Here is a 25,040-nt window from a genome sequence, read left to right as displayed (position 1 = left end):
ATGCAGACTGTAAAGGCTGAACATCAATAACACAGCCGCATGCCCATACATGCTGATCTGCAGCATTCTATGTAAAAATGAAAGCAGACATTGGAGGTGGTTGGAAAATTCTCTTGACAAATGGAAACTGAAATTTTTTGAAAATGTTTGAAATGTTTGTCCCCCCCGAGGTGCATTTCATGCTGCTGAGCTCACATTCCTAGCAGATGTTGATGGCTACACCAGTATGACCATTCTGAGAGATGTTCTAATTTAGGTCTTGCCTTAACTGCACACTGCTAATCCAAGGATGGCTAGTTCAGGTGCCTTTCGGAACATGAGGCCAACAAAGTGCCGATCTGAGAGAAAGGCAAAGAGGGAGAAATAGGTCTCGAGCCTTCATGTCTCTCGAAGGGACCTGAGTCTCTAGAAACAGGTTCTTCCTGGAACATGCACTACTTTATTTCTCTTTGTTTTTGCTGTGCCGTAGCCCCTGCCCCCCACGCTCTCCCTGTTAGCAGTTCTCCCTTTATAACAACAATAATATTATCTTACTTTGCACTTCATCCAAGTTTTCAAGGTATCTTGCAAAGATGGAAGAGTATCATCATCTGGGTTTGCCATGAGGCCGGGTGAAAAGAGTGGCAGGATGCTGATGGCAGGTCTGAGACCATGAGATCCACACCCAAATGGCCTCATTTTCCACTAGTTGTTGCACAAGGATGGCTCCAGTTAATTGCACTAAGAGATAACACAGTGGTACTAGAATGAGTTACTGTATAATTACAATTGATTCCAGGGGAGTCACCATGAACACAGTGATTTCACTGTTCCTGTGTAATCACATCCCCTGTTTCTCTGTAACTGTATAATTAAGCTGTCACAACTCTAGCTGCGGACACAAGAGCAAAAAAGAGAATATTCTTCTTTTATAGAGCACTACTGCTTGTTGTTCATATTGCAGTAGCACCTACCGGCCTCCCTCTCATTGGGCTCCACTATGTTAGGTGCTGGGCAAGACATGGGAAGATAGCATCTCTGTCTAGAGAATCGTACAGTCTAATTTGAAATAAGACACAATTTCCTTGTGTGATCTTCTGGAATATACTCTCTGTCGCACGCCCCACCACATGCTGACTCTTTCCTTCCTGTCCCTTTGTCATCCCTCCCCTTTTTGGCCAGGGTCGATGGCGGAATTACGCCAGAAGATGTAATCGTGATGTGATACTATGTGTCACGACCCTCGGGGTGTGCAAGCAGGGGAAGGGCATGAGGAGGCACAGTGTGTCCCTGAGGCACAACCTGTCCTGGGGCAAAATCCCGGCTCCTGGCCAGATTGCACTGGGCTCTTGTGTAGAGCAGGATAGGAACTTTTCCCATACTTGTGTGGCCTATACAAGGGTCAGGCAGTATTTCAGCCTCCCTGCTTAGGGGTCGGGGTCACTGCTGTGCTCTCGTGTGTGTTTGCTGCACACCGGAGTCGAGAAGGTAGGGATAAGCTGTACCTCGCAAAGTGTGTAGTAAGGAAACCCCTGTCTCCGGGAGCTGTGGGGCATTTGGGTGAATGCTTCCTAATGGTGCATCTAATGCCATGTCTTGTTATGGCCATACCTCAATGGCATAGGCAAGCCCTTGGCATTTGTACTCGTTTTTCAACTCACAGCCCCCATTTCATTCTCATTGGGTCCCGTGTTGTGAGCCTCGCCCTGCAGGTTTATAGTCTCTTTGGCCGTGTCTACACTAGGAAGTTCTTTCAGAAAATCAGGCCCTTTTTCGAAAGAACACGCAGAGTGTCCACACACCAAATGCGCTCTTTTGAACCGAAATCAAAAGAACGCGGCTCTTCTCCCGGAAGCTGCCTTCCACTCCTGGGTCAGGAAGAGCTCCTCCTTTCGAAAGCTTGTTTTGAAAAAGAGCTCACATAGATAATCCACAGGCCCTTTTTTCAAAAGAGCAGTCCTCATGGCACCGGATTTTTTGATCCCTGGCTGGTTCTTTCAAAAGAGCAGGGGCTGTGTGGACACTCTCTATTGAAAGAGCAGATTGCTTTTTTTGATCGGCTTTTTTGTGTGTGGACGTGCTCTTTTGAAAGAAGTTTTTTGGAAGAGATCTTCCAGAAGAACTTCCTTCAAAAGATCGCTCTAGTGCAGAGGCAGTCTTTGAGTAGGAGGGCACCGCCTGAGAAATAAGGTACTAGTCCACACAATATTTGGGAATTTTTTAAATTATAGTTTTATACTTGGTTTGCTTGGAATAACCAGAATACTGTGCAACAGGCTTCCCAAATTAGCGTTGGGAAGAAGAGAGAGAGAGTGGCAATACCCTCATGTGTCAATTAAACCTGAGCCACATCAGAATGAAGAGTTAAAAATAACATGAATGACTTTGTTCTCTCTGTAGGTGACCTGTCTCCACGATTTCTTTGGGGATGATGATGTGTTTATTGCCTGTGGACCGGAAAAATTCCGCTATGCGCAGGATGACTTTTCTCTGGATGAAAACGGTAAACGCTCATACTCTGATCTCGATCCTGTGTGTTTGGTGTAATTAGGCTTTTTTATTAGTCTTTAAAGTGCTACTTGGCTGCTTTTTTGTTTTGATAGTATATAGACTAGCACGGCTCCCTCTCTGTTACTACCCCACCCAAGTTTGGCTGAAGTTGCTTCTATTTTGTAAGCACAAGTAAATTAGCTTCTTTTTGTCTTATTGAATCGTCAGTGAATAATAAAATCTGATGGGTATTGACTGATTTGCCACAAGGCAGAAGAGATGGACTCATTAAAGGCACTAACATTTTATACTCATTGAAAAGCAACATAGACTGTCAGTAAATGTCCTCTTAGTTATATGGAGATGATTGACTTTATTATCACTGTTCCTGAATAATAAAAACAGAGGTACAAAATGATCACCACCCTTATGCTTGAAATATGCATGTGCACAAAATGGGAGCTAAGGCAGTTATGAACTGAGGTTCCTCTGCTATCTATTATGGCCAGTTACAAAGTAGAGTAAGGGGTGAAGAATTTAGAGCATGCTCTCCTTTCGGGAGGTCAGCAATCGCCTCCGTTTGTCCCCAGTCCAGTTGCCTTACTGCATCTTTAGTATCATACATATCAGCGGTAAACTAAGATTTGAAAGCTGATATCAAAGATCGTACACATCTTAATTGCAGGATTTACGCAAGTGGTCACAGATGCATTTAGTTAGCCAATGATAGTACACACGTAGGGCCAAATTCTGCACCAGTGTCAGTGCGACTCCACTGACTTCCATGGGGATTTGTCCATTAATACAGGCAGAAAATTTGGTCCGTAAGCTTTAGTTTGATGGCTCCCAAGACACACAAGGTAGTTAGGTTTCCTGTGTAACCTTAGTTGTGAGCCATTAGATGCCACAAATGCAACAAAATGTTAGTTTCCAAAGACAGCTTTGCATTCAATTTCAGAATGAGAGTCAAGTGAGCTCTGCTCTTCTTCCCATTTGGGAGCTTTCTGACACTTCCTGGAGTCTGGGTTTTGTTTGAATTGAGACTTTTTTTACATGAATAACTCAGATTAAGCAATGGGGTGGTCTTTGTGTTGCCCAGTTTCCAACATTCTGCTGAAGCTTGGCAGGCAGAGAACGAAGCCCTTGTTGAGCCAAAGAGGCTGTCTACAACTGGAGCTTTGCTTACATTTTAACACCACACAGTTTACGCAGCTCTGGGGGAGCTCCGTACAGTAAGACACAGCTTGGATGAAGTCCTAGCAGAAGAATTTGATAGGATGCCAAGCACTGTGCTCCCATGGCCCTGGATTCTGAACATTTTTCCTCTAGGCTGGGTGTCTTTTAACAGAAATAAGCCTGGCCTAATTTTCAGAGACACCGAGCATTAATAATAGCAGCTGCAGGTGTTCAACAGCTCCCAAAAGCAGACAGTGTTTCTGTGGCCCTCCCCATCTTCCCATTCTCCACCAGCCTCCCTTTCTGTCACAAATCACACAACATGGGGATTCAGGATCATTGTGTTCCCTGGTTTCATGTGGACGAATGTCTCTCTCTTGTCACGGGCACGTCTGCCTCCCCCGCTGAAAGACGTGCTCTCAGATTGGTGGCCACTAGGTCCCATCTGAGACATCAAGAGGCAAGAGGAGTACTACTATGAGAAAGGTGTTTGTCTTTGTTTCTTCCCCAAAAAACGTCCATAGCAAGTTCATCCTTGTAGTTCCTATTGCTGAGACCCTGCACCTTAATGTCCCCTGTGAATTCACTGGTCATGGCAGCAGCATCTTGGGCTGCAAGAGCTCATCTTATAGCAGAATAGGGAACCTTTTGGGGGTGAGGGTCACTGACCTGTAGACAAATCAGTCGGGCCACACAGGTGAGCAACACAAACCAAACAAACAAAAAAACCCAACCCGCACTGATGTGGTCCTCGGCTGTATGGGGGCCAGGGCTATGGGGTCTGGGTCGGGAGGGAGGGTGCAGGATTGGGCTGGGGGTGGGTGATCTGAGACAGAGAGGTGAAGGAGCAGGATTGCGGGTGGGGGGGTTGGGCAGGAGGTGGTGTAGGAAATGAGTGGGAGTCTGGATGGGAGGGGTAGAGGAGCAGGGTGGGGGTGTGAGTCTAGGTGGGAGGGAGAGTGCAGGAGGGTTTGGGTGTGGAGTCTGGAAGGGAGGGTCAGCGTGGGGAGAAAGGGTCTGGGAGGTAGGGGGGCAGGTGTGGATTCTGTGCAGGAGAGGAGTGCTGGAGAGGGGTGTGGGGTCTGGGCAGGAGGGGGTTGGAGGGTTTGGGGTGCAGGATCTGGGAAGGAAGGGAGTGGAGGGTTTGGGATACAGGGTCTGGTAGGAGGGGTCAGGGTGGGGGATGGGAGGAAGGGTGCAGGAAGTGAGTGGCAGTGGGGTTCTGGAGGGGGGGTGCAGGAGCAGTTGAGGGGTGTGGAGTCTGGGCAATGGGGATGTCGCTTACCTGCTTATGCCAGGATGCACATGGCTCTGCTCTCCCTCCCTCTGTTCCCAGGCACTGCCATTTTCTGCTATGATTGGCCAGAATTGCAGCCAGTCAGAACGGTGGTATGAAGCTGCAAGCAGCAGTGGAATGGCAGCAAAGCCCAGAGCCGTTTTCTGCCCCTAAGGTCTGGATCTGGCGCTGGCTTGTCTGTTCTGACCCGCGAGTCTCAGGACTCCAAACCCTCCACCCCGCTGCAGGTTGGATGCTATGGAGGGGAACCCCAAGCCTCAGGCTCCGGATACAGACAAGCTGCAGTCTGGATCCACACTGTGGGCCAGGGGCTCCCCACCCCTGAGCTATAGTAAATGCATTAAAAACTCTGGGTGAAGTCCTAGTACTATTGAAGATAATGGGAGTTTTCCCATTGCCTTCAATGGGGTCAGGATTTCATCCTCTCTCCTTGTCTCTCTTTCTCTCTCCAACGACACAGATACACAGGGGTTGCCTTTAAAATGCCAATGTTTATCAATGGTTATCACACAGTGGCCGCGTCTACACTAGCCCCAAACTTCGAAATGGCCACGCAAATGGCCATTTTGAAGTTTACTAATGAAGCGCTGAAATGCATATTCAGCGCTTCATTAGCACGCGGGCGGCCTTTTCGAAAGGACCCCGCCTACTTCGAAGTCCCCTTACTCCCATGAGCTCATGGGAATATGCATTTCAGCGCTTCATTAGTAAACTTCGAAATGGCCATTTGCGTGGCCATTTCGAAGTTTGGGGCTAGTGTACACACGGCCAGTGGCATCTGAGATCCCCTGGTATTTCCATCATCAAGTCTCAGGAAATACTGTTGTCTTTTCACGATAACCCCTCCCTCCCGTGCCTCTCTGTTTATGTGTATGAAATGGGCTATAACTCAGCTCCCCTAAAACTACAGAGCTAGCATCCTTGCTTTAATAGCAACTATAAGACATCATGTTCTTTTAAAAAGGTTACACTTTCCTATGTCCAGTTTACATTTTTATATGCTGAATCCTCTGGCACTGAACAGCCAAGCAAACAGGTTCGTTGCTGACCCTTATTCGCCCTGTGTGGTATCCCTGGAGCACAGTGCAGCGTACTGACATAATTTCTTCTTTTTCTCATATCGTGCGACCCAACAGCAAAATTTCCAGCAGACTGTCGGGAAGGAAGAAAATGAGGCTAGCTGCCGTGTTTCAAGCCTGGGGGAAATGTGAGGGCGATTACATGTTCATAGACTAACAGATATTTGGGCACATGAGCTTTTGTGGGCAAAGACGATGTTTGTCATATGCATGAGTGGTGGGGGGTGTTGCTCCCCCCAACTCTTGCATTTGACAAAGGTGGGTCTTTGCCCACAAAAGCTTACGCTCCAAAATATCTGTTAGTCTATGAGAAGCCGCAGGACTTCTTGTTGTTTTTGAAGATACAGACTAACTCAGCTAACTCTGACACCAGTCAAAGGTGTTCTAATTCACAGCCGGTGCTGGCTGAGCTGAGCATTGCCCAGGGAACAGAAGCTGACTAACTTGGGGAACTCCCATAAAGACCAATTTTAAGGGTGTCTGTGCACAAGGTCTGGTGCAATGGGTTGAACTAATCAATATTTCACAAAGGGAGACTCCTTTTCATATTATCCTGCCCCTGTCTGGGTAAAATTGATAACTTTAAGAAGTGGAGAATTTCTCTTCCTGGGTAGGTCTGCACAGCAAAGTTATTTCAAAATAACAGCTGCTACTTCAAAATAACCTAGTGAAATAATAAATGAATATTTTAAATAAGAATACATTCAAACTAGAAGCCATCTTACTTTGAAATTGATAAGCCTCATTTCAAACCTCTTTTGAAATAGGTACTGGTAAGATGGGGATAGAGCCTCTTTTGAAATGTGCCATAGTTTGTCCAATGGCTCTGTTTCAGGGATTCCCAGCCTATGGGTCGGGACCCAAACATGGGTTTCGAGTAGATTTTCTAAGGGTTGCCGGCTGGCATCTTACGGAGCCATTTGCAGCCATTTGACTCCTCCTTGGCTCCCAGAACTTACCCTGTGGTGCTGAAATGGAACTCAGTTTAATTGATGTAACAGCTGGCAGGAGGGCTCCCACCCAGAAAGCAATTAAACTGAGTCCCATTTAAGCCTGCAGGGCAGGGAACTGTCCCGCTGAAGGTGGGAGAAGGGAGTAGGGGGGCTGGGAGGAGCCGGCCAAAGGAGGAGGTAGCCCAAGGAAGGAGCAGCAGGGGTCGGAAGGAGCAGCTTGGAACTTCCCTGTGAGGTAGGTGGGGGGCCGGGTGGGCTAAGACAGGTTTAAGCCTGGGGACAGCAGGGCACAACGGCTGAGAGCCATTCAGGGCTCTGTGCCCCAGCTGGATCCCACCAGGCTGCTGGAGGGTTTCCCATCCCCGGCCTGGGATCCTGTGGCTGGGGCTGCTGGCCAGGGCTAAGTGCCCCAGCCTGCTCCCAGCTGCAGGACGGGCTGACAGGGTCCCTGCCCTGGTTTTTGGAAATCTTATATGGGACAGGCAACCCTGGGTGAGGATCCTGTGAGTGGGGCTTTCTGTCCTACGTAAAGCTTTCCAAAAATCTGGCAACCCTACCTGAGAGGTGTTTAAGTCTGGAGAGCAGGAGGGGGGCTGAGAGGGGTTTAAGCTGGGGGGCCAGGGGAGGGGCATTTTTCCAGGGGAGAACCACCTCTCCCCCCACGCCTGGTTTTGAATTGTCTTGGGTCACAAGGTCTTCCTGAATTGTCCAAATGGCTCCCCATCTCGAAAAGGAACTGCTGCTGTTTCAAAATAGGCTCTATGTGTTTAGACGGTATGTTTCAAAATAACAATGTGCTATTTTGAAATACATTTTTGTGTGGAGCAGTGTTATTTCAAAATAAGCTATTTCAGAATAGCTCTTCCAGAGTAGCTGATTTCGGAATAAGACTGCTGCGTAGACATACCCTCAGTTCCATCTCCATTCAAGTGACTGCTGGGCTCGAGATCTGGAATGCTTGAAATCCTGCTTCCCAGGAAGGTTTGTGGCAATTCCATGCCTCTCTGGTGCCCTCACAGGTTCTATCTACATTTTCTGTCTGCCCACTGAATTTATTTATTATGAAAACACAGCTGGCCTGTAATCGACTTGTGAGTGCAAGAACGTGGGCAGAGTGCCCAGGACACAGGATTTCATTTGTGCGCATCTGCGTGTGGCGCTGCTCCTGAAAGACTGCAGCTTGGAGGAGTCACAGACGAGGGTTTGTTCAAGCTGGATGAAATTCTTCCAGGCGCAGATGGTCTGTGCACCACTTAAGGCCTTTAATGCAGGGCCATAAGAGAGGCTTAAGCGCTGCGCTGTGGTTTTTTGCACCACTTAAGCCTTCTGCTGGTTTTCTGTACCTGTGTAAAATTGCACTCATTGTCCATAGCTGTTACGCATGGTCTGGTTAGTGCACGTGGAATTTTATCACCTTTTACTCTGGCCTCAGCTGGCCAGAGACATATTAATTGTTGTCTATCCTGACTTTTCCCAAGGTACCCTTTGATCACTGTCAATATGCTGCAGAGAGTGACTAGTTAATGGACCTGATTCATCCCCTAGCAGAGAAACCAGCAGAGCCATGGCCTGGAATAAGGGACACAGAAGTGCAAACCACTTGCATCCCCACTCTGCCCGGGAACCAGTCTGCCCTGGGCAGGCACTGAATCAACACCTCTTACAAGCAAGCTCTGCTGGAGTTTAATGCTGCCCTTCCTCAGGGTAGATCTCCTCTCTGATGCAGCCCCGCTGGTATGGGCATACCAGCTGCTCCCAGTGCTCCGAGATGTTGAATCTTTCTCCAGTGTTTTGTAAAGCAAATTGAAAATATGAAGTACTGTGCTGCCTTGTATATCTTTCATTACGTTGTACAACATATAAATTCAGCCCTTGGTGCTTTCCTCAGGCTAAAGAGTCCCTAGCAATTCAGGTCCATAAGAGAACTGAGCATGCTTGTCATTTATTTTATTAGAGTGCCGTGTCATGAAGGGGAATCCTCCGACTACTCCGGGCAGCAAGTCGTCCCCCACCCCACAGAAGAGCTCAGCAAAGAGTCCAGCCCCCATGCGCCGAAGCAAGTCTCCAGCCGATTCAGGTAACCAGCAAGATGGTGAGTGATTGTTTTCCGGTGGATGACTATTGACTCCATCCATACATGGAAACAAATGCTATGTGTCATTGGATACAATGACTGCAGGCATTTCTTGTTGTTTTTACTTATTTTCATTGTAATAATGTCTAAAGGTTCCAGTGAAGATCTGGGACCTGTTGTTCTAGGCCCTGCACAAACACACAATAATGTAAAGCACCTGCCCCAATCACCTGACAGTCCTGAATAGAGAAGGCAATGAAAGTGAGAAAAAGGGAATATTATTTATCCCCATTCCACAGATGGGAAACTGAGGCATAGAGCGATCCAATTGTGATCAATTCAGTGTCTGTTCCTCTTAGATGTAGATTTAAAATAACCCCCTGCACAGTGTGAGTGTTAATAATTATACAGGCTAGGAACACATCTGTCTAATCCCTATTGAAGAAGACCAAGAAGACTAAGATTGCAGAAGCTGGCCATAAACTCATTACAATTATACAAAGGCACCACCCAGAACTGGAAGTAAAAGAAATGGAAATTTTCATTTGCTGTAGCAGCTTTTCATGTGTCAGTAGTATGGGATATGCCTCTCTCCTTCCAGGATAGAAACCAGCAAATTGTTTAGCAGATGCCCATCTCGCACACCCATGATAGCTGAGTGTGCCTGGTGGAATTTCCTGAACATTGCATCTCTGACAACTGATACTTGATGGAATCATAATTAAACTATTGCATATACCGTATGACCCATTGGCGAAGCCATGGCTCTCCACTTTATCCATACTGAGTTACTCAGCAAGGAGGATATTGACAACAGAGAAGTTGTTATATTATGTTGGCCTGTTTGTCTATATAGTCTACAGGTTTGCATATTAATGGTGAATTTAGGCTGTTAATATTATCCATCAGAATACTTCTTGCAGGAGATGCAGGGAGCCACCTCTAATCAAACTGGCAAGACCTCCTCAGAAGCAGGTCCAAGGGTGCATGCCTGGTCTAAAGTAGAGTTATCAAAAATGCCAAAGGGGAACACAAAATCTTTCTACCCCCAAAGAATACAGTTCCAAATCACCTTCCCTTCTTCCAGTCCCTTTATACTTTGTACTTCAGTGTGTGTGACTGGCCAAAAGGAAGCTGCCCATTGCATTGCATTGAAAACGACTTAGGCTTTTTGCTTTTAACAACTAATTTTTTGCAATATTTTCCACAAGAAACAGTTAATTTATTTCATTATGATGTTCTTCAAATGGTAAAGAATACTAAGTTAAATTAATGGACTAGTGTCAAAATTGTATAGTTTAAAAGTGATTCTGGCTCTGAAAGGTGATCCCATATTGTATTCCTTTCATGATTCCAGCCATGTGCTTTTTTAAAAACCAGTTTTGGTTTGTCTGATACCCTTCCTAAATCCCAAATCTAGTGATAGCAGGATCAAAAGCCTACTGTCAATGGAAGAGCTCAGATTTCACTGCGCTTTGGATCAGGCTTTGAATGCACTATGGAATATTACTTAAGCCTCCCTTTACAGAATCAGATGTTAATCGCTTCCAGAAACAAACTGTAGATTATATACACGAACAGTCCAACATAAGGTACCAACTTTGCTACTGTCAATATCCTACTTGCTGACCAGCTCAGTAGGGACAAAGTGGCAAGCCTTGGCTTCACTGATGGGTCACAGGGTACATGCGATAGTTTGTTCGAATAGTATACATCAATAAGTAAGACATTTAGGACCTGTTTTCATTTCTGGATACAGGCTGCCATGTGCTTTATTTACCAGTGTGTTCACAGGTGCAGCTGCTTGCAGCTTCCAGAGGCCAGGAATGGCAAACCACAGCCAATGAGAGCTGCAAGCAGCTGTAAGCAGCTGCCCCTGCAGATGCACAGGTAAGTGAAGCACCTAGCAGCCCACCAGAGGCTAACCTTGGAGAACCGCGTCCAGCCCACAGGCTGCTTTTTACTCACCCCTGCTCTAATCTGTCATGCCCCTGACCCTCTAACACCTTCATGAGAGTTCTCAGTAGGGAAAGATGCGGTCGACTGGTCTGCTTCAAAAGCAAAAAATGATCTGAATGTGTTGGTGCTGTTAATGTCATTGGTAGATTTTGTTTTGTTTTGTCAGGAGGGAGCTGAAGAGCATCGCCATCTTGCCTTCGTCTTCCACTGAGTTGGTGATAAAGACTCGGGGTTTACATTGCTGACTAATCTCAAAGGGGTAGCCATGTTCGTCTGCATGTGCAAAAACAATCAGTCCTGTGGCATCTTAAAGACTAACAGATTTCTTTGGACATAAGCTTTCATTGTTTAAAAACCCACTTTGTCAGATGCAACCTACTATGCACCTGACAGAGTGGGTTTCTGCCCACAAAAGCTTATGCCCAAATAAATCTGAGAGTCAGATTTTAGGTACAATACATGAGAGAAAATACTCTATTTCATAAACAATCCATAGGCTCAGCTGGATTTTGGGGGGTACCAAATTACAAGAGACAAGCAAGATGAGCCAGAAAATGATCCTGAATAAGGTCCCTATAAATAAAAGATTTTGACCCATTTTTGTGCAATTGTCACATATGTTATCGAAGTAAAATGCAGACTGAATCTTTGCTTAAATAAGCCAATTTTTGACCTCATATTTCTATGTGTAAAAGTTGTTTCCTCTGTCATTCTTCCTGTTATTCTCTTATTGGAAGTTGGAGTTTCCCAGGCTATGTCTAGACTTCAAATGAATCCCAAAATAGCAACTTCACAGCTACCCACTGCACTCAAAATAGCACAACTATTTTGAGTGCAGTATTCCATTTCCGCTACCCCTCATCATGTCATGACAGGGGTAGCGGAAACCTCAAAATAGCCACTTATTTAGAACTTAGGTGCCATGTCGACAGCACCAAGTTTGAAATAAGTTAACTCAAAATAATTTACACAATTTGCAATGTGCAAATTGCATAAATTATTTTTAGTTACAGCTATAGTCCAGACGTAGCCCCCATGTCTAATATATTCTGTGGTGTTACATATATGTTCTTATACCCATGCTCATCATCACAGTATCCAAGCACCAATATGGCGGCCTTAATACTGCCTAAACCTTAATCATTACATTGATACAAAGGTGAGGGACATGGCGTAAGAAACTGTATAGAATAGCATGAATAGAACATATTTTGTTATGTTCATCATCTTTGTTTTGCAAGTTCTCTACAAGACTAGATGGGGGAATGGCACATTATTCACAAACAGCAAACATCAGGATGTATACAGCCACAGATTTGCCTCTGGCCTTTATTCAATGGTGTTTACCTGATCCAACACCTCATACATATAGACTATGGAAATCTTAAGGCAAAGTCCATCTCCAGTGCTGTGGCTGGTTCATTAACAAGGCAACTAAGGCTGTTTGCAGATATTGGACAGGAGGAATAGGTTGCTTTTATGATCCTGGTAGAGAAAACTGCCTCAGCACAGCCACCTTGTGTTGACGGTCCTGATGATGGAGCTTTAATAGCCTGAAAATGTTGTCCGTTCGCCCTCCTGGTGGTTCCTGAAAATGCTTGTGAGCTATATGCACTGCCATATATAAAATATTTCCTCCGTTAAGGATTTGGAGGCATTTGCTATAAATGAGGCAGTGATGGCACACTGACTGATGGGTAAGTATGGGAGCCTGCAAGACCTGGGTTCTGTTCCTCTCTGTGCTAATGACTGAGTTTGGGACCTTGAGCGCTTAATCTTTGCCCTTCTTTTCAGTGTAGAGATACTTACCGTCTTTGCCCAGCATGGTGCAATCCACAGGTGAAAAAACTATTGGAAAGAATCACACAAAAAGCCTTGAGATTTCTTTTTATCTCTGTATATTTGGAGAGCAGTATTGACAAAAAGCAAAATTAAACTGGACTCACATTGTTAGAACAATTCCAGCACTGGAATAACTGTGCATGGCATCCTTTGTGTTCAAAGGCATCTTCTCCTTCTGTCCCCTCACCAATCATTTTGGTGCTTTCCTGCTGAGATATTTGATTGATTGGCCTGCAGTTTCTAGCTCTTCCTCATTATCTTCCCCATACTCAAGGAGGGAGAATAAAGCTAAAGTTAAGCCCTTATTTGTCACTGACCTGAGACAACCTTGCAGTCTGCCCCATATTCAGTACTGTCATGTATTCATTGGTATACAGCAAATGGTCGGATTATGCAGATGAATTGGGACCTACAACATTCCTGGAGCGCCACCAAACTCTTGGCATGGAAGGCTGTTTCTGAGACTGTCTACGGCTACGTCTACACGTGCACGCTACATTGAAATAGCTTATTTCGATGTAGCGACATCGAAATAGTCTATTTCGATGAATAACGTCTACACGTCCTCCAGGGCTGGCAACATCGATATTCAACTTCGACGTTGGGCAGCACCACATCGAAATAGGCGCTGCGAGGGAACGTCCACACGCCAAAGTAGCACACATCGAAATAAGGGTGCCAGGAGCAGCTGCAGACAGGGTCACAGGGCAGACTCAACAGCAAGCCACTCCCTTAAAGGGCCCCTCCTAGACACAGTTGCACTAAACAACACAAGATCTACAGAGCCGACAACTGGTTGCAGACTCTGTGCATGCAGCATGGATCCCCAGCTGCCGCAGCAGCAGCCAGAAGCCCTGGGCTAAGGGCTGCTGCACACGATGACCATAGAGCCCCGCAGGGGCTGGAGAGAGAGCGTCTCTCAACCCCTCAGCTGATGGCCGCCATGGTGGACCCCGCTATTTCAATGTTGCGGGACGCGGATCGTCTATACGTGCCCTACTTCGACGTTCAACTTCGCAGTAGGGCGCTATTCCCATCCCCTCATGGGGTTAGCGACTTCGACGTCTCACCACTTAACGTCGATTTCAACTTCGAAATAGCACCCAACATGTGTAGCCGTGATGGGCGCTATTTCGAAGTTGGCGCCGCTACTTCAAAGTAGCGTGCACGTGTAGACACGGCCTACATGGCAAAGCTATTTCGGAATACCTCAGTATCCCAAAATAGCTACTCCGTATCTTTGGCATGGGCCCATTATTTCAAAATGTGTTTCCAAAATAACAGGGGGACAATTTTTGGCATCCCTGTAGTCCTCATTGCAGGAGGAGTAAGGAATGCTTCTAAATAGTGCTTTATATCAACATTTGGCACCGTTTAGACAGCATAGTGAATTGCGTAGCTTATTTCGAGTTTAGGCTGTTGTGTAGATGTAGCCTGAGTGCCCTATTTATACCCACTGCCAGCCTGATATGAATTGTAACATATTGATTATTCTGCTGTGTGGGGGCAATTTTTAGTATCACAACCCTGACAAACCCCCCCCACAATTAATAGTGATGAAAATCCTTCAGTTTAACCCTTGTCATTAAAAGCAAGCATCAGGCCAAAGGAACCTGTGTGTGGAAGGGCTATGATTCTGACAGTGGCAATCTGTTGCTTCATTGATTCAAGCTAGCTGGTCTTGGGAGAAAAACAAGAATTGGAATTTCTCTTCAGAAAACTCTGTCTCCTTCAGTTGAGACACATCATGGCTACGTCTACACGTGCCCCAAACTTCGAAATGGCCATGCAAATGGCCATTTCGAAGTTTGGGGCACGTGTAGACACGGCCCATGGCTGCACTGTGAAAGACTCAGTATCCTCCAACAATGAGTTAACTAATCTACGGGAAGAGGTCAAACGATTTGCTTGACATACTCCGGTTTTCCCTTTATTTACCACATGTATAAAACCTTGTTTTCCTGTTAACTGGAACAACCTGGGTTCCAGGCCACATTCCTTGTAGTGAGACTGCCTAGTCACTTCAGTGTTTTCATCCTTTTGTAATATCTCCGAGATGGTCAATCTTTTAATTGTGTAGTCGCTGATGCCAGGGACCAGAACTAATTTTCATTGCAACAAGGAATCACCCAATGTTTTGTGACTATTACATCCTGGCATAAATCCAAAACAAGGCGGTGGCATATTAGTGCCTTTTGGAGCAGCCTCCAAAGTAGTCCTACCAGGGCAGGAATGGGGATGCACAGAAGTGGTAGGGAAAGGAGAATATCCAGTGTGATTTAAATAAGTTAATGGAAAGCTCACCTAACTAAGGTCAAAACTGGGACAACAGGTCTCTAAAACTGGAATAACTAAAAAACCAACAAAAATAGCAGAGAGAAATCTTGGGTAATTGGGCCAGCTAGAAAATGTTGTTTTTGTCATTTATCGTTTGTATTTATTTATTTTGAAAAAAATTATTTCCTTTCTCAATAACAAACTCCCAAAATTCCTCCCCTGAAGCACTGGCGTCAAACCCACATGACAACTTGCATTTGGCAAAGATATTTTAGGATCGGAATTGCAGTGTGTATGAAATATATGTGTTATTTTCAGGTTTGAAGAAATAGTTTCATTGTGCCTTTCACTCGTCTGGAGTTTTGCCTTTGGTAGAATTCATATGTGTCAGATCGGGGTTGAGATGTACAAACAGTTGTTCTGTGAGAGGGGAGTCAGTGATTTTTCCAGCAAGAAATGATCATCATCACCATGCCCTCAGTGACTCCCAGTAGAGATGAGCAGAGCATTGAGGTTAAATTTAAATATGACCTTTTCTAGCTACAGTATCTAATGGCCTAGGATTAAATTTGGCTCAGGGAACTGGTGATCAGAGCAGTGCCAGACTTCTTTCTTGAGACTTTAAGGGTACACAGCAGTCTTATTTCAAACTAATCTATTCTGGAATAATGCTGCTACACACAACAATGCATTTTGAAATAGCACTAACCTATTTCAAAATACAGCATCTACACACACAGAACTTATTTTTAAATAGGGCCATTGAACGCACTATGGCTTATTTCAAAACAGGCTCTATTCCCCTTCGTAACAGCACCTATTTAGAAATAGTGTTTTGAAATAGGCGCTATGCATCGTAGAATGAGGGTTACCAATTTCGTTGTGTGGATGCTAGAATAGTTATTTCAAAATAGTGGCTGTGATTTCGAAATAACTTTGCTGTGTAGAGCTACCCTAATTTTGTGCTTCTCTAATGGGATAGAGAGACAAATGCGTTTCCACGAGGCAACAATAATTAGCAAAACACATACAGAACGTCAGTCTGTCCTGACTGCAGACCGGACTCCCAGGGGTTATTTTGAATGAATGTGTTAAAGGCAGCAGATGTCTGTGGGATTATGAACAATATTGTTGAGACTAGTCTGCTATCTATTTCCACTGCCACTTGAGCTCCAACTAGCTAGCAAACCATACTATGTACTGTATAGAGATATTACATGCTAAAAGCTATGTTAAAAGAATGTTAAGGTTACAAAGTCAGGCATTCAAAATACAGGAAACCTTTGATCTAACATTGTCCATGCAATCTTAATTCAGGCCTCTTGTGTGCATGTATTATGATAGTCATTAATTACAAGATCGTGTACTATTTTTTCCATAGGCTACCTGCCTCATTCTGTGTGCAGAACTGACAGTCCTCACTGAAAGAATATTTTATTTTGTTTTATTTTATTTTATCTGTATTGTTCAATGTTTGGTCCCAGACCCTACCACTGCATACTGTACAAACCCTGCTCCAAACACAGAATTTTTAACTTCCTCATTGTATTGTCTATGGCACTCAGCACTGTAGTCTCTGAGTGCTTCACAAATAATGGGTATTATCCCATTTTACAGGTGGAGAACCAAGGCACAAAGGGATTAATATCAGATTGCCCACTAATTTTGGATGCTCAATTTGAAATGCCCAGGACCTGATTTTTCAAAGTACTTAGCATCATACACAGCAGGGCCAGGGCCATAGCAGCTCACAGGGCAAGGTGGGAGGGGGGAACCAGCTCTGCACCTCTGGAAAGGCAGGGCCAAGGACAGAAGAGGTGGAACCTGAGGCAGTCAGCTCTTAGCCCTGCCCTGACCATGGTGGTGGGCCTCCCCGCTTCTCTCAGAGCCACGTGGAGAGGCAGAGCAGAGCTGCCATGGCACTTCAAAGGGTCCTGGAGTTCCAGGTCCCCTTGAAATGCTGGGCTCTGGGGCAGCTGTCCCCTTTGTCCCCCACATTGGCGGGCGTTGTCACACAGCACTTCATGTTTAAAGCACGGCTCCCTCTGGCTTCATTGCAGTTGTAAGTGTTCAGCACTTCTGCAAATCAGACCCCAAGGCCACAAGTCAGGTGTCCGGAAAATGAGGGACACACAATAATGACCACCTGGGAGAAATCTGGGTTAAGTCAGGGGCTCTTCGCCTTCACTGCATTGTGCCCCCATCCCCCAACAGCAAAGTTTACTACATAACCCCAGAAGGGGAACTGAAGCCTGAGCCTGCCCGAGCACCACCTCCCCCCTCCCCCCCGCCAGCTGCGGGGAGAGCTGAAGACCAAGGTCTTCAGTCCCAGGCAGTGAGCCTATAATCCAAGCTTTGCTGTTCAGGGCAGAACCCCTCAAGCTTTGTCTTTAGCCTCAGCCAGTAGAGCTCGGGCTTCACTTCTGCCCCAGTTCCCAGCAAGTCAAAGCCAGCCCCAAGACCTTATTAAAACGGGATCATGACCCCGATCCACGCTGGGACCCTGACCCACAATTTGAGACCTGCTGGTTTAAGTGATTTTCCCAGCATCACACAGGAAGTCTGTGACAGAGGCAGAGACAGACTCCAGCTCAGCAGGGTAGCACTCAACAGTCTTCCCTGGGAGACTGTCCTTTCTCTCCCTGAAGTCCCTGCCTCATTCACTGTTCACCTTCCATCTTCTGCAACAAATGAGGCAGGTGTCTTACAGACAATAGCCTCTTTCACTGCACAGCCGTGGTTCATCCCTAAAGCAGGGGTGAGCAAATTTGATATGCTGGGCTCCACTTTTGGTCCCTGCAATTAGCAGGGCTCCTCCAACCTTACTGATGTAATCCAAATCAATGGAAATTTTGGTTAGGTTCATATGGGGGGGTGGGAAATTGTCCTGTGTAAGAAAACAAGTGTGTAGAATGTAACTTTATTAATCAGCATATAAATGTGAATACACATACAACAAAACAGTAACATATTTCAACGTTTAAATGAGATGGATGAGCCTGAGACCCCGCAGCTAATCGTGCTGGGCCACCCTTATGAAATGTCATGAACCCCGAGGTGACCCACCCCCTCACTTTGTGCGCCTCTGCCCGAGAGCTCTGTCCGTCCTTGGGCACTGAATGAAAAAATAATATGTGATCGTGTGTTTAAAGACTGTATCCTAAGGAATATCTGTGAGGGGGCTGAATTAAGATTGCATAGGTATATGTAATATTTTATGCATATAAATAATACAGGCTTAATTTGTATTCAACCATGATAAAGTGTGGCTTTCCAGGAGCGCTGTGTGTTGCTTCTCTGGATTTGTATTTATCATTTGGCCCTTATAATCCACTCTTTGGATCCATTGGCGTTCTAAAGAAAAATTTTTAAGTATGAAAATGAATACAAATTTTCCTATGAAGCAGAAAGGAAATGAGATCTATTTCCCAACTGGTTCTGCTACTGATAACCGTACACAGATATCCTTCTTGACAGATATCGGTCTTGTCAGATTATTGACTTAATGTCATTTTTTCACCAGAGCTCATCAAATATTAATATCATTGCTAGAGCGCTTATGTCATACTGTATTAGAGAATTTCCCTCCTCTCTTGCAGCAATTACTTATTTTTGCTGCACACTGATGCCTGAGCATTATCATATCGGCCAGTTCTTCTCTCTTTGCAGTCAGGTCCCCCTACTCGCACTCCCTCCACTTCCCAAGGTTGTGAACCTGCATCCTGTGTCACTGACTCTGGCCAGCAGACCATACTGCCCTGCAAGAGGAGGGTGTTGTTAGTGACCCTGACCATTAGGCTGCATGTCCCTGGAAGAACAGGGCTTTGATGTTGAATCTGGCTGCCGAGCCAGGTTGTCTGGGTAGTTGAGACTTTGGGAGAATACCCCGACTAGCAAGTCACACAGGGTAGAGTCCCACCTGCAGGGTCTTAGAACACGTGACCTGCCTCTAGAGAGGGACTGGCATCCCAACCTTGCGACAGAGCCTAATAAATTTAAGCTGATATTTATATATGCCTTTTTCTAGTCCCCACAACACAACAGTTGCACCAGTTTAGACTCTCTTAACTCATAGACACGTCGACATGTAACTTGCATCACCTTTAAATCTGATCCACACATATTAGCTAACATTGATATTAAATACATCACAGATGAAGTATAGCTAGAAAAGATACCTGGGGCTATTGTAGAAAGGAAGACAACTACCCAGAAGGGTAGTGAGGGGTCAAGCTACATCTCAGGCTACATCTACACTCCAAAGATCTTTCAAAAGAAGCCCTTCCGGAAGATCTCTTCCAAAAGAACTTTTTTTAAAAGAGAGCGTCCAAACACAAAACAGTGAATCAAAAGAGTGATAAAGTACTGCAAAGTTTAAATTGTATTAAACTGCTTGAAAATCTGGAAATCTGACAGTGGGTTTTTGTAGTCAATTACAACATAATGGCCATGTCTACACTAGCCCAAAACTTTGAAATGGCCATGCAAATGGCATTTCGAAGTTTACTAATGAAGCACTGAAATACATATTCAGCACCTCATTAGCATGCGGGTGGCTGCGGCACTTCGAAATTGACGCGGCTCACCACCACACGGCTCGTCCAGATGCGGCTCCTTTTCGAAAGGACCCCGCCTACTTCCAAGTCCCCTTATTCCTATGAGCAGATAGGAATAAGGAGACTTCGAAGTAGCCGGGGTCCTTTCGAAAAGGAGCCACGTCTGGACGAGCCGCATCAATTTCGAAGTGCATGGCAACTTCAAAGTTTTGGGCTAGGGTAGACACAGCCAATAAGTTGTAAGTTCAGTACATGGTGGATAAAGCTTGGAAAGTAAAATATTGCCTCTCTACTGCAGCAATGGCTTGTATTTAAAACAGCTGAAACATTCCATCTGGTGAAAAATAATTTTGTTCCTTTTTTCCTCTGTCTGAATTATATATGAAATCAATTGAAGCCTTTGGATGTTGTTAATCTGAATATTTTCCTTCTCCCTGAAGTAGAAAAGTAGTCTGCTTCTTTTTTTCTGTGTGAATTCATTGCTGATTTCTGTCTTGTTTTTATGACAGCAAATGGAACGTCAAGCAGTCAACTGTCTACACCCAAATCCAAGCAGTCTCCAATCTCCACACCTACCAGTCCAGGCAGCCTCCGTAAGCACAAGGTATTACGTTTCTTATACCTTACTAAAACTGGTTCTAGCTACATAGACCTGGACATGTTGACAAAATGGCTGGAACAAAGCCTCATTCTTGGGTGGCTTAACTCCAGGAGTTACGCCGTCAGAGAAGCTGGCCCATTTGTTACCTTTTGGGTTTCAGTAACTAAAAATCCACCGAGAAGAGCTGTAAATGCCCTTTGTGGGCTAATAAGGTAGCATGTTAGTCATAACTAACTTTGGGAAGCTTTGTACTGAATGTAACACAAGGGAGGGCTATTTCCGATGGTTGTTCCCTCTAACTGTGTTTAGCATTGGCCTTAGGAAGAGATTGTGCCTATTTTTTACACATGATCAGCTTGCTTCGTATGTTTCTCTCCAAGTTCCCCTCAACAACAGGAATGAGAGCAACAAATCAAGAATTGCGCTGTCCTTATGAACCACTGCTGCAGGGAATAAATGGGCAGAAGTCAATGCAAGGCCCACAACATAGGCTCCTCTCATTGCTTGTCAGAGCTCTTGTCAGCACTTGAACACTGCTGCTGCAAAAGCTGATGGAGAGCCAGGCTGGTGTCACTTAGTTACAATAGTATTTCATGTGGAACTACAACTGAGGTTCTGATTCTAAACCTGCAACACAGAATCAGGCCCTTCATTTTCTAAGTACTTAATCCAGCCCCTTTCACTAACACAAAATTCACACAGTGAATTTAGCATCTCACCTGTCAGTTCAAATTTTTTTTGGTAGATATAAAATTATGGGGCAAAACTATAATCCCTGAGGAAGGTCTGTAATCTGCCAGACAGGCTAAAACTGGACCCTAATTACAGAATTCAGAACTGAGTCCTGGTGATAAGCTCCCTAAAGTTGGGGCACTGTTTGGATATCAGCAGTTGATTTCAAACCATGCTCAGTATCGTGTATTTTGCATGACAGCATCTTGTTGAACTGCAAGTGCTATAAGTGTGAGTTCCATGTGAAATGCTTAATAACAATATTTATGTCTGTAAAGCCCTTTCATTCCAAAAGGATCCCGAATAAATCTCTGCCTAAATTTTATATTTTCAGCAATACTGAAACACATTCACCTTTGTGGGGACGACATGTAATGCTGCATGGAAGGGAAGAGGAGGAATTCAATTGTGGCTAAAGATTTTTTGATGAATTCCTGCCTTTATAAGTAGTGTCATAAACCCCTAAAGTCCCCAAAGTGTTGGTTTTAAGATCACATCTGAAAGAACCACATGCAGTAAACTGCCTGGAACTCAGTTTATAGCCCCCAGACAGGGTGAAGCAAAACTAATGTGCTACTTTTGGCACTCTAATGCAAATGAATACACAAATGCCACTCTCAGTCTGTGACTTGAACCTATGACTTTGGGATGTAGTGATATGAGGGCCGTCAATCACTGATCCATGCTCTCTCTTTTGGAGGCAGAGAGAATGAGTCCTGATATAGATCCAGCGTGGATGAGAGAGGGTAACTGGGCCCCTCACACTGTATGTCTTTGAAATAGTTTCCGGTGTAGTGATCTGTACATTCCTCATATACAGTTATCATCTAGTAAATCATTCTTTCTTGAAAAGCCTAAAGTGCTGGCAGCTCTACTCATTAAACAGTGAAAGAAGAGAGAGAGAGAGAGAGAGAGAGTGAGTGTGTGGGGGTGGGGGGAGTTGGTTGGTTGGTTGGTTAGTTAGTTAGTTAGTTAGTGAGGCTTTAAATGGTTATCCTAATATTGCCTTATAAGGAAATGTTAAAAGCAACAACTTTAGGTCACGCTCTGTTTTACAGGCTATGAATTACTGTGTAATTCCTTTCTGGTAGTTCTGTGGTAATTCCTTTCTGGTATAATGATTGCTTTTCCTGGCAACAGCCTCTCATTTACCACATCATCCAGAGGGCAGCAGGGAATCTTGTATGTCTGTATATCTTGTATATCTATTTGCCGCAAGGCTCGGTTCTGGGGCCGGTGTTATTCAACATCTTTATTAATGACCTGGATGAGGGACTGGATTGCACCCTCAGCAAGTTTGCGAATGACACAAAACTAGGGGGAGAGGTAGATTCCTTGGAGGGTAGAGAGAGAATCCAGAGGGACCTGGATAAATTGGAGGACTGGGCCAAAAGAAATCAGATGTGGTTCAGTAAGGAGAAGTGTAGAGTCCTGCACCTAGGGCGGAAGAATCCCAAGCACTGTTACAGGCTGGGGACCACCTGGCTCAGCAGCAGTATGATGGAAAGGGACCTAGGGGTTATGGTGGATGAAAGGCTGGATATGAGTAAACAGTGTGCCGTTGTAGCCAAGAACGCGAATGGCATACTAGGGTGCATTAGGAGGAGCATTTCGAGCAGACCTAGAGAAGTAGTTATTCCTCTTTATTTGGCACTGGTGAGGCCACATCTGGAATATTGTGTCCAGTTTTGGGCCCCCCAGTATAAAAAGGATGTGGATTTGCTGGAGCAGGTTCAATGAAGGGCAATAAAAATGATTAAGGGGCTGGAGCACAAGACCTATGAGGATAGGCTGAGGGATTTGGGCTTGTTTAGTTTACAGAAGAGAAGACTTAGAGGTGATTTAATAGCAGCCTTCAACTTCCTGAAGGGGAGCTCTAAAGAGGAGGGTGAGAAACTGTTCTCAGTGGTGTCAGATGGCAGAACAAGGAGCAGTGGTCTGAAGTTGAAGAGGGAGAGGTGTAGGTTAGATATCAGGAAAAACTACTTCACCAGGCGGGTGGTGAAGCATTGGAATGCGTTGCCTAGAGAGGTGGTGGATTCTCCATCCCTTGAGGTTTTAAAGGGCTGGACAAGGTCCTGGCTGGAATGACTTAGTTGGGGTTGATCCTGCTTGAAGCAGGGGGCTGGACTAGATGACTTCCTGAGGTCCCTTCCAGCCCTGTGATTCTGTGTGATTCTGTGAACATGTGCTGCTGTCCTCTATGAGCACAGGTAGATCTTTTGTTAAAGGGTCCCTCAGCACTCACAGTAACTGGTTCTATCATTCAACCACCATTTTGATGGCATCTAGTTTGTCTTTCCTCCAGCTTCCTATGATCTATTTTCTGGGTTACACTACCCCACAGACTAAGTATCCTCTACTCCAAGATGTCCTGGCTCAATATGAACCACACGCTAATTGTGAATTTAGGTGGTGAAATCTTGAACCCATTGACATCAATGGGAGTTTTGAGGACAATTTCATCCTAGATCTTCCTTTGAAATAGACAGTCCTCTTCCTTACCTGACTGTTCTGCTCTCCAGTTGCAGGTGGTTTTCTTCATCTCTCTGACCATCTGCAACTGTGAAAACCCTGCAAAAGAATTAGGCAGTCACTTGGGTAAATTGCTGCTATATGGTTTCTGAAATCAGAGGAACTGAAGGATTTTCCTATAAGCTTTTTTTTATTGAAAACAAGTGGCTTTCTTACTAACAAAGAATGGTTACTGACACAACTCATGTCTCCTTAGTTCTTCATAGCTGAGGGCAAGTCTGATGCTTCAACATGTAACAAGATCAAAATGATAGAGGCAGTCACTAGTACAGGTTGAAACTCTCTAATTCAGAACTCTCTTGTCCAGCACCATCTGTAACCCAGCATGATTTTAGTTAGCCAGATGACCATTTATCATGCATGTGACCAAGTTTCCCGTTGTCCCATAAAGTTTGTTTATAGCCACCAGCCCTGGCTAAGTGTTCTGTGCTGTTATTTAGCTGTAATTTACCCCTAAATTTCTTCCAAGAGCCCAGTAAGCAGTGGAAGTGTTGGTAATGTGCTAGACAATATTGACCTCCCATGGTGCAGCAAATTCTCTCATCCAGCACCACTCCAGTCCCAAGAGTGCTGGATGAGAGAGGTTCAATGTGATAGTGGATATCACATTCTAATTGATCCTGGATGGCATGGAGGGGTAAAGATTGTTGTAAAAATGTCCTTTGGATGGGAATTCAGGTACAGTAAACTCTTTCACATCTGGCATTCTATCATTCAAATTCTCAAATAACCGGTATTTTAACCATAAGTAACTTTAGTTACATTTTCCATGAGTACAGTGTAGGGAAAGTAAATACAGATAAATACATCAAATACAGTCTGTTTACAATGTACAATACTACTGTTGTTGGTAAATAAAGTACTCTCTATATATTTTTGATTGTTTCTTAATATCTAATCTTGTTTTTCTTTAGTGTTATGCATTGCTAGGTATACCTCTCTGTTATCCAGAATATTTGACTATCTGGCAACCTCCTAGTCCCAGGGCTGCTGAATATAAAAGTGTTTACTGTATATAGGAGCATGTTTCTGGAATGGATTTTGTTCTTCAGATTTGTGTGGCACCATTTCTAAAGGCTACGAGCTAGCAAAAAGCAAAAAAAAAAAAAACCTTAAAGTGCTACTTTTGGCACTCAAATGTAAACGAACAAACAAATGACCCTGCGAGTCTGAGTCTGTCTTAGAGGATTCTGAATTAACACAAAAGTTTGGAAAAAAATTTATTAAGGCAACGAAATTTGAAAATCAACTTAGTCAGGATCTGAGCACTTCTATGAGTGGTCCCTTATTCTTTGAGCAGTCCCTGTTTCAGAATTAGGGTGACTAGTAGATTCAGAATCAGGCCTGTAGTAATTATGGGCCTGAAAAAAACCCAGTGAATCAAAGGAATGTCTCCCATTCACTTTGGTTGCTTTGATGAACCCTAGAACATGAAGGACCTTAAGGCATGGCCCCTGGTTTGGGACAGTGGAGTCCTGCCATCCAAGCAG

At 44.7% G+C, this 25,040-nt stretch overlaps 1 protein-coding gene across 2 annotated transcripts in view; it reads left to right on the top strand.

Annotated features, from left to right (window-relative positions):
- DCX (doublecortin) overlaps positions 1 to 25,040 on the top strand; it is a 113,320-nt gene that overhangs the window by 72,812 nt on the left and 15,468 nt on the right. The window contains exons 4-6 of one of the 2 annotated variants that reach the window (XM_075007777.1): positions 2,380 to 2,482; positions 8,929 to 9,051; positions 20,192 to 20,286. In XM_075007777.1, the coding sequence (XP_074863878.1) occupies positions 2,380 to 2,482; positions 8,929 to 9,051; positions 20,192 to 20,286 (321 nt within the window). Of the gene's footprint in view, positions 1 to 2,379; positions 2,483 to 8,928; positions 9,067 to 20,191; positions 20,287 to 25,040 lie in introns of both variants that reach the window. The other variant, XM_075007776.1, reaches the window with a different exon arrangement.

Source organism: Carettochelys insculpta, chromosome 13 (genome assembly GCF_033958435.1).
Source record: "Carettochelys insculpta isolate YL-2023 chromosome 13, ASM3395843v1, whole genome shotgun sequence".
Classification (NCBI taxonomy): domain Eukaryota; kingdom Metazoa; phylum Chordata; order Testudines; family Carettochelyidae; genus Carettochelys; species Carettochelys insculpta.
This window is presented reverse-complemented; position numbering and strand designations above follow the sequence as displayed.